A 16,372-nucleotide genomic window follows, 5' to 3' on the forward strand; every position below is an offset into this window, starting at 1 on the left:
TTCTTAACCACCAGACCAACAGGGAAGTCCCGAGGCCAGCCTTAATACCAAAACCAGAAAAATACATTACAAAAAAAGAAAACTACACAATATCTCTTATGAACATAGGTGAAAATATTCTCAACAGAATCAAATCCAACAAAGTATAAAAAGAATCATATATCATAAACAAGTGAGACTTATTTCAAATAAGCAATGATGGTTAGGCATTTGAAAAATCCATTAATGTCAACAAGCCAAAGAAGAAATATGAAATGGTCATATCAATAGATGTGGAAAAAGCATCTGACAAAACCCAAAAGCCATTTATGATTTTTTTTAACTCTCAGAAAACTAGGAATAGAGGGGAATATTTTTAATTTGATTAAGAATATCTACAACAAACCTACAGCCAACATCATACTTAATGGCGAGAAACCATATGCTTTGACGCTAAGATTGAGAACAAGCAAGAATGCTCCCTCTCATCACTCCTATTCAACCTCATACAGGAAGTCCTAGATAATGCAATGAGACAAGAAAAGGAAATAAAAGGGATACAGATTGGGAAGGAAAAAATAAAACCTTTATTTGAGATGACATAATTGTCTATGTAGGAAATCCCAGAGATGAATTTGAAAAAAAAGAAAAAAGAAAAAACTTCCTTGAACTAATAAGCAATTATAGCAACAGTGCAGGATAAGATGAATATACAAAAATTAATTGCTTTCTTACATGAAGGTAAAGAACTATTAGAATTTGAAATTAAAAACACAATACCACTTACATTAGCACTGAAAAAATTAAATACTTATGTACAAATCTTTAAAAATGTGTAAAATCTATATGAAAAGAACTATAAAATTCCAATGAAAGATATCAAAGATCTAAATAAATAGATATTCCATGAACATGAAAAGGAAGACTCAATACTGTCAAGATGTCAGTTCTTCCCAACTTGATCTACAGAATCACCACAATTCCAATCAGTATCACAGCAAGTTATTTTGTGGATTTCGACAGACTGATTTGAAATTTTAAATAGAAAGATGAAAGACCCAGAATAGCCAATACAATATTAAAGAACAAGTTCAGAGAACTGATACTCCCACCTTAAAGACTTACTATAAAGCTACAGTAACCAAGACAGCATGGTATGGACAAAAAAACAGACAAATAGATCAACAGAACAGAATAGACAGCTGAGAAAAGGATCCACACAATGTAATCAATTAATTTCTAACAAAGGAACAATGGCAATTCAACGGAGAAAGGCTAATCTTCAACAAATGACACTAAAAGAACTGGCCACTCGTGTATGAAGAAATAAACAGAGACACAAATCTTATACCTTTCACAAAAATTAACTGAAAATGGATCACAGATCTAAATGTAAATTGCAAAACTATAAAATCCCTAAAAGATAACATAAGAGATAATCTAGGTGACCTTCAGTTGAACAATTACTCCTTAGATATAATACCTAAAGCACAATCCATGAAGGAAAAATTGAAATTTGGGCTTCATTAAAATTAAAACTGCTCTGTGAAAGATACTGTTAAAAGAATGAAAAGTTAAGATACAGACTAGAAAAAACTCTTTGCAAAACACATATGTGATAAAGGACTGGTACCCAAAATATACAATAACGCTTAAAACTAAAAAACAAGAAAACAAACAATTTAAAAAATGAGGGAATTCCCTGGTGATCCACTGGTTAGGACTCGATGCTTTCACCGCTGTGGGCCCGGGTTCAATCCCTGGTTGGGGAACTAAGATCCCACAAGCCATGCAGCACAGCCAAAAAGAAAAAATGAGCCAAAAATGGGAACACACACTTCATCAAAGAAGATACACAGATGACAAATATGCATATGAAAAGAAGCTCACCAAAACATGTCATCAGGGAATTACAAGGTAAAACAAAGAGATACTACTACATACCTATTAGAATGGCTAAAACCCAAAACACTGACTACCCCAAATGTTGGCCAGGATGTGGAATAACAGGAAATCTCATTAGTTGCTGGTGGAAATGCAAAATGGTACAACCATTTTGGAAGACGCTTTGGCAATTTCTAACAAAACTAAACATACTCTTAACAAACAATCTAGCAACTACACTCCTTAGTATTTACCCAAATAAGCTGGAAACTTCTGTCCACACAAAAATCTGCACATTAATGTTTAGTGCAGCTTTATTCATAATTATGAAAACTTTAAAGTAACCAAGATGTCTTTCAATAGATGATAAAGAAACTGTGGTACACCCACATAATGGAGTATCATTCAGCAATAAACACAAATGACATTGGGGGAGTCTGTGCATGTGTAGGGGCAGGGGATATATGGGACCTGTCTGTATTTTCTGCTCAATTTTGTTATGAACCTAAAGTTACTCTAAAAAATAGTCCTTCTAAAAAAAAAAAAATTTTTTTTAAAGAACCGAGCTATCAAGCCACAAAAAGACACTTTGATAAACATAAAAGCATACAGCTAAGTGAAAGAAGCCAATCTGAAAAGGCTGTATGATTCCAAGAATATGACAATATGATTTAAAAAAATATATATGGGGACTTCCCTGATGGCACAGTCATTAAGAATCCACCTGCCAATGCAGGGGACACAGGTTCGAGCCTGGGTCCGGGAAGATCCCACGTGCCGCAGAGCAACTAAGCCCATGCGCCACAACTACTGAGCCTGTGCTCTACAGCCCACGAGCCACAACTACTGAGCCTGTGAGCCACAACTACTGAAGCCCGTGCACCTAGAGCCCATACTCACAAGAGAAGCCACCACAATGAGAAGCCCGCGCACCACAATGAAGAGTAGCCCCCGCTCGCCACAGCTAAAAGAAAGCCCGAGCGCAGCAAGGAAGACCCAACACAGCCAAAAATAAATAAATAAATAAATTTTTAAAACTATGGAGCTTTTCACGCAGATGGCGCCAAAGGCAAAGAAAGAAGCTCCTGCACCTCCCAAAGCAAAAGCAAAAGCAAAAGCTTTGAAGGCCAAGAAAGTACTGTTGAAAGGCATCCACAGCCACAAAAAAAGAAGATCTGGATGTCACCCACCTTCCAACGGCCCAAAACACTGCAGCTCAAGAGGCAACACAAATGTCCTCAGAAGAGCACCCCTAGAAGAAACAAGTTTGACCACTATGCCATCATCAAGTCCTCCCTCACCACCAAGTCAGCCATAAAGAAAACAGAAAACAACAACACACTGGTGTTCACTGTGGATGGCAAGGCCAACAAACACCAAATTAAACAGGCTGTGAAGAAGCTCTGACATTGACATGGCCTGATGGAAAGAAGAAGGCATATGTTCTACTGGCTCCTGACTATGATGCATTGGAGTAGCCAACAGAATTGGGATCGTCTAAACTGAGTCCAGCTAGCTAATTCAAAATATAAAAGTTTTCACTGTAAATAAAAAAACTATAGAGATATTAAAAGATCAGTGGAGCACAAGAAATTTTTTTTTTTTTGCAGTACGCGGGCCTCTCACTGTTGTGGCCTCTCCCGTTGCAGAGCACAGGCTCCGGACGCGCAGGCTCAGCAGCCATGGCTCACGGGCCCAGCCACTCCGCGGCATGTGGGATCTTCCCGGACCGGGGCACGAACCCGTGTCCCCTGCATCGGCAGGCGGACTCTCAACCACTGCACCACCAGGGAAGCCCAAGAAATTTTTAGAACAGTGAAATTATTCTGAATTACACTGTAATAGTGGATACATGTCATCATATTCTCAAAACACATAGAATATACTATACAAAAAGTGAACCCTAATATAAACTACGGACTTCAGTCAATAATATAACAGAGGTGTTCCAGTTCACAATGATGATGTAGGTAGTGTCCTGAATTCACTTCCTCCCATGGACACACCAAATCTACAGCTACATACAGAACAACTCCCTCTGAAAGAAATCCAGAAACTAGCTGAGCAACTCTTATCACACAAATGAGAAAAAACCCACATCAAAACTGGTAGGAGAGGGCTTCCCTGGTTGTGCAGTGGTTGAGAGTCTGCCTGCCGATGCAGGGGACACGGGTTCGTGCCCTGGTCCAGGAGGATCCCACATGCCGCGGAGCGGCTAGGCCCGTGAGCCATGGCCGCTGAAACTGCGCGTCTGGAGCCTGTGCTCCGCGACGGGAGAGGCCATGGCAGTGAGAGGCCCGCGTACCGCAAAAGTGGAAAAAAAAAAAAAACTGGTAGGAGAGGCTGAGACATAATCTCTCCATAAACACCATCCCCAGCAGATCAGAACACAGCCAGAAAGGAACTCACAACTCCCAGCTTTTTCCTAAGGAGCAATGGGTTTGCACCCCACATTTAGCACCCCAACTTTTAAGATTATCACCAAGGAGATAGGCCCCCAAAACATTTAGCTTTAAAAGGCAACAGAACTTGCATCTAAATATAAGACCCATAAGGCTTTGGCATACTAAGATACAGTTCTTAAAAGGCTCACATGGACTCACCATGGCTAACCCTCCAGGACCCAGAATAGAGGCAGCAGACTAAAATGCACCCAGTCTTTCTATAAAAGAGGCCTATTTGTTTATCACAAAATCTGCAGTATGAAGGGCAGGCTTCTAATTTAATACACACCCCAGGTCCAACTGCAACACTCTCCAGAGACCACAGAGGCAGGTAGGCACCATCTCTGAGCTCTCCCTCTACCTCCAGGTTGCCCTTATCTCCCAAAAAGGAGCTTATGCACAAGACTGCACACCACTTTTTGCAGCTGCTGCCTAGGGGATATCCCTTAATCACCTGGCTCTGGTGGCCAATGGGGCATATGCTCGTAGGTCCCACAGGACTAAACCTAAGAGCAGAACAGTTTTTAACCAGCTATCCCCCCAGGTTACAGCACAGAGCAAACAAACAGAAACACCTGTCTGCCAGTCCTACTCTGAAAGAGGTATAGCTGTGTACTTTTTTTTTTTTTTTTTTTGGCTTCATTGGGTCTTTGTTGCTGCACACGGGCTTTTTTCTCTAGTTGCAGCGAGGAGGGGCTTCTCCTTGTTGCAGCGCATGGGCTTCTCACTGCAGTGGCTTCTCTTTGTTGCGGAGCATGGGCTCAGTAGTTGTGGCTCGCGGGCTCTAGAGTGCAGGCTCAGGAGTTGTGGTGCACAGGCCTAGTTGCTCCACGGCATGTGGGATCCTCCCGGACCAGGGCTCGAACCTGTGTCCCCTGCATTGGCAGGCGGATTCTTAACTACTGCGCCACCAGGGAAGTCCCTAGCTATGTACTTTAAAAGCTGCTGCCTGGGGGCCTGGCTTCCAATCAGCCTGCATCTAGGTGTTAAGATCCTCCCCCTTGGGATACGGACAGGTCTTGTCACACTCAACTACTGGAAGCCACTATAAACAAAGAAGACTGCTTGGACAATCACAGAGGTCTAAGAAACAACCGAGAGTTAGGACAGGATTAAAGGATAAGGTTCAGGTCCTATATAAGATCAGTCTTTCAAGACTGAGAGAGGTGGCTGTTTTATCTAATACATGGAAACTAACCAGAGAATGAAGGAAAATAAAGCAGAAAAATACATTACAAATGAAAGAACAAGATAAAACCTCAGAAAAAAACACCTTACTGACTGGAAGTAAGTGATCTACCTGATAAATAGTTCAAAAAATTAGTCATAAAGATGCTCACCAAAGTCAAAAGACCAATGCATAAACAAAATGAAAATTTCAACAAAAAGAAAGAAAATATAAGAAAGTACCAAATCACAGAACTGAAGAATATTAATAATTGAACTGAAAAATTCAATAGAAAGATCAACAGTAAACTAGATGACGTGAAAGAAAGGATCAGTGAACTCAAAGACAGGGCAGTAGAATTCATCCAATCAAAGGATCAAAAAAAGAATAAAAAGAGTGAGCATATACTAAGGGACTTATAAGACAACATAAAGGAGAACAATATTCACATAATAGGAGTACCAAAAAGAGAAGGGAGGGTAGAAAACTTATTTAAAGAAATACTGGTTGAGGGCTTCCCTGGTGGCGCAGTGGTTGAGAGTCCGCCTGCTGATGCAGGGAACACGGGTTCGTGCCCAGGTCCGGGAAGATCCCACATGCCACGGAGCGGCTAGGCCCGTGAGCCACGGTCGCTGAGCCCGCGCATCCGAAGCCTGTGCTCCGCAATGGGAGAGGCCCGCATACCGCAAAAAAAAAAAAAAGCATCTTGATTAGTTGCTAATAAAACTCTTTAAAAAAAAAAAGAAAAAAAGGAAAAGAAATACTGGTTGAAAATTTCCCTAACCTGCGGAAGGAAACCAACATCCACAGTCAGGAAGCCCAGAAAGTTCCAAACTAGATGCATCTATAGAGAGCCACACCAAGGCACATTACAATTAAATTGTAAAACGTTAAAGACGAGGAGACAATCTAAAAAGTAACAAGAGAAAAAAACAACTTCTTATATACAAGGGAACCCCCATAAGACTATCAGCAGATTTTTCAGCAGAAACTTTACAGGCCAGAAGGGAGTGTCTCAATATATTCAAAGTGCTGAAAGAAGAAAAAACTGCCAACCAAGGACACTCTACCCAGCAAAGTTGTCCTCCAGGACTGAAGGAGAGATAAAGAGCTCCAGACAAGCAAAAGGTAAAGTTCCAGAGAAGCACCACTAGACCTGCCACACATGAAATGTTGAAGGGTTTTCCTTAAGCCAAAAAAGGAACTAATTAGTTACAAGAAAACATATGAAAGTATAAATCAGAGTGGAAATAAGTGACTAGAGAGTGAAGAGATAATAGGAAAGATCAATGAAACTAAGCTGTTTTTTGAAAAGATAACCCAAAAATGGCCTTTAGCTAGGCACAACAAGCAAAAAGGAGAGAGAACTCACAAAACAAAAACATCAAAAATTAGAGAGGAGATATTACTACTGATCACAGAACTATAAAAGATCATAAGAGACTACTATGAATTATATGCCAACAAACTGGACAACCTATAAGAAATGAATAAATTTCTAGAAACATAACCTACTAAGACTGAATCATGAAGAAAGAGAAAATACGAACAGAACAATTACTAGTAACAAGACTGAATCAGTAATCAAAAACCTCCCAACAAACAAAAGTCCAGGACCAGATGGAGTCCCTGGTGAAGCCTACCAAACATTTAGAGAAGAATTATTACTAATCCTTCTCAAACTCTTCCAAAAAACAGAGGAGGAGGAAACACTCCTGAACTCATTTTATGAGGCCATCATTACCCTAATACCAAAACCAATATCCTTGATGAACACAGATGCAAAAATCCTCAACAAAATATTAGCAAACTAAATTCAACAATACATTAAAAGGTTCACACATCATGAACAAGTCAGATTTATTCCAGGTATGCAAAAATGCTTCAACATCCACAAATCAATCTATGTGATACATCACATTCATCAAATGAATGATGAAATCATATCATCATATCAATAGACGCAGAAAAAGCATTTGGCAAAATTCAACATCCATTCACCATAAAAACTCTCAACAAGGCAGGTATAGAGGGAATGTACCTCAATTATGTATGACAGGACACGTATAACAGGCCCACATCTCATGTCATACTCAAGAGTAAAAAGCTGAAAGCTTTTCCTCTAAGATCAGGAACAAAACAAAGATGGCCACACTCACCACTTTTATTCAACAGAGTACAAGAAGTCCTAGCCAGAGCAATTAGGCAAGAAAAATAAATAAAAAAGTATCCAAATTCGAAAAAAAGTAAAACTGTCTCTATTTGCAGATGACAAGATATCATACATAGAAAACCCTAAAGATCACACCAAAAAAACTGTTACAACTAATCAACGAATTCAGTACAGTTGCAGGATACAAAATCAACAGACAAAAAAACAATTGCATTTCTACACACTTACAATAAACTACCTGAAAGAGAAATTAAGAAAACAGTCCCATTTACAACTGCAGTAAAAAGAATAAAATATCTAGGAATAAACAACCCATACACTGAAAACTGTAAGACACTGATGAAAGAAATTGAAGAGATACAAATAATTGGCAACATATGCCATACTCATGGACAGGAAGAATTAATAATGATAAAATGGCCGTACTACCCAAAGCAACTTACAGATTCATGCAATCCCTATCAACATTCCAACAGTATTTTTCACAGAAATAGAAAAAAAAATCTTAAAATTTGTTTGGAACCACAAAAGACCCTGAATAGCCAAAGCAATCTTAAGAAGAACAAAGCTGAAGACACCACACGTCCTGATTTCAAACTACATTACAAGGCTATAGTAATCAAAACAGTATGGTACTGCCATAAAAACACAAAAATAGATCAACTGAACAGACTAGAGAGCCCAGAAATAAATCTACACATATATGGTCAATTAATTTATGATAAATAACACTAGAATATACAGTTGGGAAAAGACAGTCTCTTCAATAAATTATGCTGGGAAAACTGAACAACCATATGCAAAAGAATGAAACAGGATGACTATCTTACACCATACACAAAAATCAATTCAAAATGAACTGACTGACTTGAACATAAAACCTGAAACTATAGAACTCCTAAAAGATAACATAAAGGGTAAGTTCCTTGATATCAGTGTCTTAACAATGATTTTTTGGATTTGACACCTAGGCAAAGGCAATAAAAACAAAATAAACAAGTGAGACTACATCAACCTAAAAATGTCTGCACAGCAAAGGAAACCATCAACAATATGAAAAACCAATCTACAGAATTGGAGAAATTATTTCTGAAACATATAACTGATAGAAGGCTAACATCCAAAATATATAAAGAACTCATACAACTCAATAGCAAAAACAAAAGATCTAATTTAAAAATCGACAGATCTGAATAGAAATTTTTCCAAAGAAGACATACATATGGCCAACAGGTACATGAAAAGGGGCTCAACATCACTAAACACCATGGAAATGCAAATCAAAACCACAATGAACTACCTCCTCACACCTGGTAGAATGGCCATTATCAAAAAGACAAGACAAAAAGAGGATGCAAGGATGAGGAGAGGGACTTCCCTGGTGGTCCAGTGGTTAAGAATCCACCTTCTGGGACTTCCCTGGTTGCACAGTGGTTAAGAATCCGCCTGCTAATGCAGGGGACACGGATTCAATCACTGGTCCAGGAAGATCCCACATGCCGCAGAGCAACTAAGCCCGTGCGCCACAACTACTGACTCTGCACTCTAGAGCCCATGAGCCACAACTACTGCAGCCCGGGTGCCTAGAGCCCATGCTCCGCAACAATAGAAGCCACCACAATGAGAAACTTGCCCACTGCAACAATGAGTAGCCCCCGCTAGCCGCAACTAGAGAAAAAAGCCCGCATGCAGCAATGAAGACCCAACGCAGCCATAAATAAATAAATATATAAATTTATAAATTTATTTAAAAAAAAGAATCCACCTTCCAATGCAGGGGACGCAGGTTCAATCCCTGGTCAGGGAGCTAAGATCTTACATGCTGCAGGACAGCTAAGCCTGTGCACCGCAACTAATGAGCACGCAGGTTCTGGAGCCCGTGTGCCACAAGAGAGCCCACGTGCTACAACTACTGAGCCCGCGTGCTCTAGAGCCCAAGCGCCACAACTATAGAGAAGCCCATGTGCTGCAATAGAAGGTCCCGCGTGCCACAACTAAGACCTGACACAGCCAAATAAATAAATATTTAAAAAGAAAAAAAAGGATGAGGAGAAAATGGAACCCTTGTGCACTGCTTGCAGGAATGTAAACTGGTAGAGACACTATGGAAAATACTATGGAGGTTCCTCAAAAAAAATTTTTAAAAACCACATGATTCAGCAATTCCATTTCCACTTCTGGGTATTTTTCCTTAGAAAACAAAATCACTACCTGAAAAAAAAATTATCGACAACTCCATGTTCACTGCAATATTATTTACAATAGCCAGGATGTGTAAACAATCTAAGTGTCCATCAATGGATGAATGGATAAACAAAATGTGGTATGTGTACATATATATATACACACACATATATACACACACACACACTTTAATGGAATGTTATTCAACCATAAAAAAAGAAGGAAATCTTGCCATTAGCAATAACATGGGTAGACTGTCAGGGCATTATACTACGTGAAATAAGTCAAACAGAGAAAAACAAATACTGTACGATCTCACTTACATGTGGAATTTTTTTTGAATCTTAATGCATTGATACAGAGAACAGATTTGTGGTTGCCAGAGGCAGGGGTTGAGAGCTGGAGGAAATGAATGAAGGTGGCCAAAAGGTACAAATTTCCAGTTATAAGTCCTGGGGACATAATGTACAGCATGGCGAATTAGTTAACAAAACTATACTATACATTTGAAACCTGCTAAGAGAGTAGATCTTAAAAGTCTCATCATAAGAAAAAAAAACTGTAACTATGTATGGTAATGTATGTTAACTAAACTTACTGTGGCAATAATCTTGCAATTTAAATATGTATCAATCATTATGGCTTTCAGAGATGGTGAAGCTGGGGAGCTCCCGGCTGGGAGAACGACATCAGATCTCACTGTCCTCCCAGCCTTTCAACCTTCCTCCAAAGCCCCTAGATAAAATGGCTTGATCCCCAAAATAAATAAATAAATAAATAAATAAATAAATATCATCATGTTGTACACCTAAAACTAATACAGTGTTACATGTCAATTACATCTCAATATTTAAAAAATGTATCAGTATTTGGCTCACCAATTGTAACAAATGTACCACATTAATGCAAGATGTTAATAATAAGGAAACTGTGTGTGAGCATAGGGAAGGGCAGAATGAATATATGGGTACTGTTTGTACTATCCCTTCAATTTTTTGGTAAACCTGAAACAACTCTAAAAAAGTCTATTATTTTAAAAAATAAGCAAACTGACAGCACCAAGTATTGGTAAAGTTACAGAGCATCCAGAAGTCCCATACATTGCTGGTGGGAATGTAAAATGGTATTCTGGAAATCAGTTTGGCAGTTAAACATACACTTACATATGATTCAGGAATCCCACTCCTAGGTATTTTCCCTAGAGAAATTTAAAAACTTCTGCTCACAAAAAAGACCTGTATACAAATATGTATAGCATCTTTATTCCTAACTGCCAAAAACTGGAAACAACCCATATGTCCTTCAGTGGTTAATGTGGGAATGGTTAAACAAACTATTGATATATACAACATCAATGAATCTCAATGGCATTATACTACATGAAAAAGCCACTCTCAAAACATTAAAAAATTACATACTCCATGATTGCATTCATGTGACATTCTGGAAAATACAGAACTACAGGTAGAGAAAACAACAATGTTACCATGGGTTAGAGATGGGGATAGGGAGTAACTACAAAGGGGACAGCACCAGGGAATTTTTTGGAGTGATAGAACTGTATGGTATCTTCACTGTGATGATAGTCATATGAGTCTATACAGATCTTGTAACTCATAGGACTGTACACCAAGAAAAAAAACGATAAATAAATACAAATACACACACACACACACACACACACACACACACACACACACACCCCCCTTTATAATGGTGGTGGCTGCAAAAATGTATACCTTTGTCAAAATTCAGAGAACACTTAAAATGGATTAAGTTAATTATATGTAAATTAATTGCCAATAAAATATATTTTTAAAAGGGCAAAAAATTTGAACAGACACTTCACAAAAAAAGAAAACATACAACAGCTAATCAACATATGAAAATATTTTAACACCATTAGTCACCAGGGCAAAGCAAATTAAAACCAATTAAAAACAATCCCAAAAGTCCATCAACAGAAGAATTAGATTAATAAATTGTGTTATACTCATATAACAGAATATTACTTAGCAGTAAAAAGAAACAAACTGGGCTTTCCTGGTGGCACAGTGCTTAAGAATCTTCCTGCCAATGCAGGGGTCATGGGTTCGAGCCTGGTCCGGGCACCACAACTACTGAGCCTGCACTCTAGAGCCCACAAGCCACAACTACTGAGCCCACATGCCACAACTACTGAAGCCCGCGTGCCTAGAGTCTCCAACAAGAGAAGCCACCATGATGAAAAGCCCACGCACCACAACAATGAGTACCCCCCCCCCTCACAGCAACTGCTGATAGACAGAAAACAGGAATGAGTTTCAACAACGTTTTACTAAGCAAAAGAAAACTAAGCAAACACAAAAGAGTATACACTATACGAATAGGCAAAACTATCTTACTGATATAGAAATCAGAAAATTGGTTGTCAGGAACAGGGTGGGAATAGGGACAGCGGGCAAAGAGAAGATACAATGGTAAGGGGCATAAGGGAACTTTCAAGGCTCACGACAATGCTCTATTTCACTGAGATATTGGTTGCATATGTTACATTAGTCAAAGCTCATCCAATTATACACCTAAGATCTGTGCAGCCTGCTTTATATAATTGTATCTCAGTTAATATCAAAAATAAACAAGTTAAAATTCTGCTGAAGATAGCATAATCTGAAGATTATGGAGAGTGGTATTTATCCCTTTTTATTTCATTGAAACCTACAGCGTGTGGGAGAAACAACAAAGCAAGATTTTGGTACTGCCTCAAACCCTACAAACTATGAAGCACACTTAAACACCGTTAAGTCTAAAGCAACATGGGAGCAAGGTAAAGCTGACACATTTGCCACTTCAAATCTCAAACACGATGTAGATTTCCCAAAAGTTAAGTATCACTATCCTAAGGAACACGTGCAACTAGAGTGGGAAACTGGTCATAGGAGAAGAAAATATGTCTCTGAGGAGGCCTTGTTTCACTCAGTGGGTAGAGAGAAATAGGAGAAAATAAGCCATTACTTCGCAGGAAAAGGAGACTGCTGAAATGAAAAGGAGTTAAGGAAAGAGAAGACGGCAGATTATATAACATAGAGACTTAATACCTAAAGAGCTCTCTGGGGACTTCCCTGGTGGCACAGTGGTTAACAATATGACTGCCAATGCAGGGGACATGGGTTCGAGCCTGGTCCGGGAAGGTCCCACATGCCACAGAGCAACTACTAAGTCCATGTGCAACAACTACTGAGCCTGCGCTCTAGAGCCCACAAACCACAACTACTGAGCCCTCATGCCACAACTACTGAAGCCCACATGCCTAGAGCCTGTGCTCCGCAACGAGAAGCCACTGCAGTGAGAAGCACACGCACCGCAACGAAGAGTAGCCCCCACTCACCGCAACTGGAGAAAGCCCGCGCGTAGCAATGAAGACCCAACACAGCCAAAAATAAATAAATAAAATAAATAAATTTATTTCTTAAAAAAGAGCTCTCTGGTGATCCACATCTGCCTCTTGAAGGCCAAATACTAAAGGAAGATTATATGACCCAAGGGTAAAGGAAAAAACACATTTAGCAAGACACCCCTTAAGAAAACAAACCCAACAAAAAGCATCCATCTACTTCCAAGAGACTGTGTGTGTGTGTGTGTGTGTGTGTGTGTTTGTATTTAAAATGATATATATATCTTATTTTTACTCCATTCAGTACTCTAAAACATAAAGTAAAATATATAAATGCAGAGATAAAATTTTCTTAAAATAATGTATGTTGGGGACTTCCCTGGTGGTCCAGTGGTTAAGAATCTGCCTTCCAATGCAGGGAAAGCAGGTTCAATCCCTGGTCCAGGAACTAAGATCCCACATGCCATGGGGCAAGTAAGCCTATGCACTGCAACTACTGAGCCACGTGCCACAACCAGAGAGCCCACGGACCACAACGAAAGATCCCCAAAACTAAGACCCAATGCAACCAAAAATAAATAAATAAATATTTTTTTTAAAAAAGCTTAAAAAAATAATGTATTTTTTTCTTCTACTGGCAACAATTTTACTGCCTGATAATATCCAGTAATAGTAAACCTGTAGAAATATGGGAGCTCTCACTGGTGGCAATATAAATTGGTGCAAATCTTCTGTGAGACAATTTTGCAATATTCATTAAAATTTAATATGCAAACTTCCTTAGACCCAGTAATTCCACTCAAAAATAGTTCCCTGTTGGGCTTCCCTGGTGGCGCAGTGGTTGAGAGTCCACCTGCCGATGCAGGGGACACGGGTTCGTGCCCCGGTCCGGGAAGATCCCACATGCCGCGGAGCGGCTAGGCCCGTGAGCCATGGCCGCTGAGCCTGCGCATCTGAAGCCTGTGCTCCGCAACGGGAGAGGCCACAACAGCGAGAGGCCCGCGTACTGCAAAAAAAAAAAAAAAAAAAAAAATAGTTCCCTGTTTACAAAAAATGAAGGTCTTGCAATATTGTTTCTGTCAGCAAAACTCTAGAAACAACCAAATTGTCTAATATCAGTGCACTAAGTGAATAAATTATTGTATATAGTATATTTTTGGAGTATTGCAAAGCCAATAAAAAATAAATAAAAGAGATAGATCTAAATGTGTTAAAATAGAAGAAAAAATTAACAATATTACTAATATTACTATGTATTTCATGATCCCTCTTAAGCAATGATCAAAAAATAATACAGAGTCATATGGGGGCAATATGCTTTCTTTTCCTTGAAAGGAATGAAAAAAAACTGTCAGCAGTGACTGCATTTAGGAAATAGTCCCATTTGTTATTTCCCTTTTTTGTACACTGTATAAAAAGCAAATGCATTATTTAATTATTAAATTTTTAAATAATGTTAGGGAATTCCTTGGTGGTCTAGTGGTTAGGACTCCATGTTTTCACTGCTGAGGGCATGGGATCAATCCCTACTCAGGGAACTAAGATCCTGCAAGCCATGCAGTACGGCCAAAATAAATAAATATATAAATGTTAAAGCAACTAATACTAACAACAAATCTTTCCTCTGAGAACAAGTTATAGTAAATGGTTAATTTTTCTTGTCTGTAACATAAAAACACATACATTCAAGGTGACTTAAAGTCTGTTATCCTAAAATTCTCCTGTTGTGATCTGAACTGTCTCTGCCAAAATTCATATGTTGACATCCTAACCTTTAATATGACTGTATGTGGAGATAGGGCCTTTACATAGGTAATGAAGTTTAAATGAGGTCATAAGGGTGGGACCCTAATCCTATAAGACTAGTGTCCTTATAAGAAGAGGAAGAAACTCCAGGGATGTGGGTACACAGAAAAGAGGCCATATGAGGACAAAGCAAGAAGATAGCCATCTGTAAGCCAAGGAGAGAGGCCTTAGTGAAATGAACCCTGCCAGCACCTTGATTTTGGACTTCCAGCCTCCAGACCTGTGAGAAAATAACTTTCTGTTGTTTAAGCCATCTGACCTGTGGTCTTTCGTTATGTTAGCCCTAGTAGACTAATACGTATATCCTCAAATGGAGAATTAGAAAATCTTAGAAAAATTCTATTTTTAAAACCTTGACCATGAGTTGTGCCTGTCAAGAAAAAAAAAAAAAAACTTATAAAGTGCTATCTTAAGCTTTATTCATGAGAACTCTATAGTAATACTTAATAGTAATAAAATTACTCCAGATTCATAATCAGGATACCTTTTGAGATATAGTCGTGTTGGGCTGGGATGAATTGGGAGATTGAGATTGACATCTGGGTCAATCTATTTCATACGCCACTGCGTATGAAATAGATAACTAGTGAGGACCTGCTGTATAGCACAGGGAACTCTACTTGGTGCTCTGTGGTGACCTGGATGGGAGGAAATCCAAAAGGGAGGGGATATGTGTATACATATGGCTGGTTCACTCTGCTGTGCAGCAGGAGCTAGCACAACATTGTAAAGCAACCATACCCCAATAAAAAATAAATATTTTAAAAATATATATACACACACACACATATAGTTGTGTCACCCTTTAAGATGTACCCTCTCAAACTTACAAAACAGAGAAAAAGAGCAAAGGATTCTAATAAGCTTAATATTCTCATAAATTTTAAATATAATATATATTACAATAATGAGATTTAAATTCATGAATGAAACAACCATGCATAATAAGATGTTCTTAGATTTAAATTGAAAAAGACCCTAACCTCAAAGCATCACTTCAACATTTGCCAGAAATAAATTTAAAACCTGCAATTAGAAAACAAAAAAAAGAACATATAAGAAAATTAAAATTCAGCTTTATTAAATTATTTTAACATACCAAGTAACACCACATACTTAAAAGGAAATAGTTTTTATTTACCCCCTGCAAAGAAAGATCCCAGCGTTCTGAGCTTCTGAGTTTGGACAATGGTGACTTAACACAAACATCCTCTGGTTTTGCATTTAACATCTTTTTTATCTGAAACCAGAATGAGAAAATAACCGGTTTAACTGAAATATAAATAAGAGCTGAATGAGCTAACAGAACCGTTATATTACTTGCATTAATATTTTGGTATTAGTTTTAAAGAGTTTTAAAT

At 38.6% G+C, this 16,372-nt stretch overlaps 1 protein-coding gene and 1 pseudogene across 8 annotated transcripts in view; one reads left to right on the top strand and one right to left on the bottom strand.

Moving 5' to 3' along the window:
• The window catches only part of SENP7 (SUMO specific peptidase 7), a 153,597-nt gene that overhangs the window by 108,971 nt on the left and 28,254 nt on the right, over positions 1 to 16,372 (bottom strand). For 6 of the 8 annotated variants that reach the window (XM_060010566.1, XM_060010570.1, XM_060010569.1 and 3 more), the window contains one exon: positions 16,153 to 16,251. The exons of 1 other annotated variant lie outside the window; for it this stretch is intronic. In XM_060010566.1, coding sequence (XP_059866549.1) covers positions 16,153 to 16,251 — 99 coding nt within the window. Of the gene's footprint in view, positions 1 to 16,152; positions 16,252 to 16,372 lie in introns of those variants that run through there. One more of the 8 variants, XM_060010573.1, reaches the window with a different exon arrangement.
• Positions 2,921 to 3,364, top strand: LOC132424042 (large ribosomal subunit protein uL23 pseudogene; annotated as a pseudogene).

This window comes from Delphinus delphis, chromosome 4 (genome assembly GCF_949987515.2).
Source record: "Delphinus delphis chromosome 4, mDelDel1.2, whole genome shotgun sequence".
NCBI lineage: Eukaryota > Metazoa > Chordata > Mammalia > Artiodactyla > Delphinidae > Delphinus > Delphinus delphis.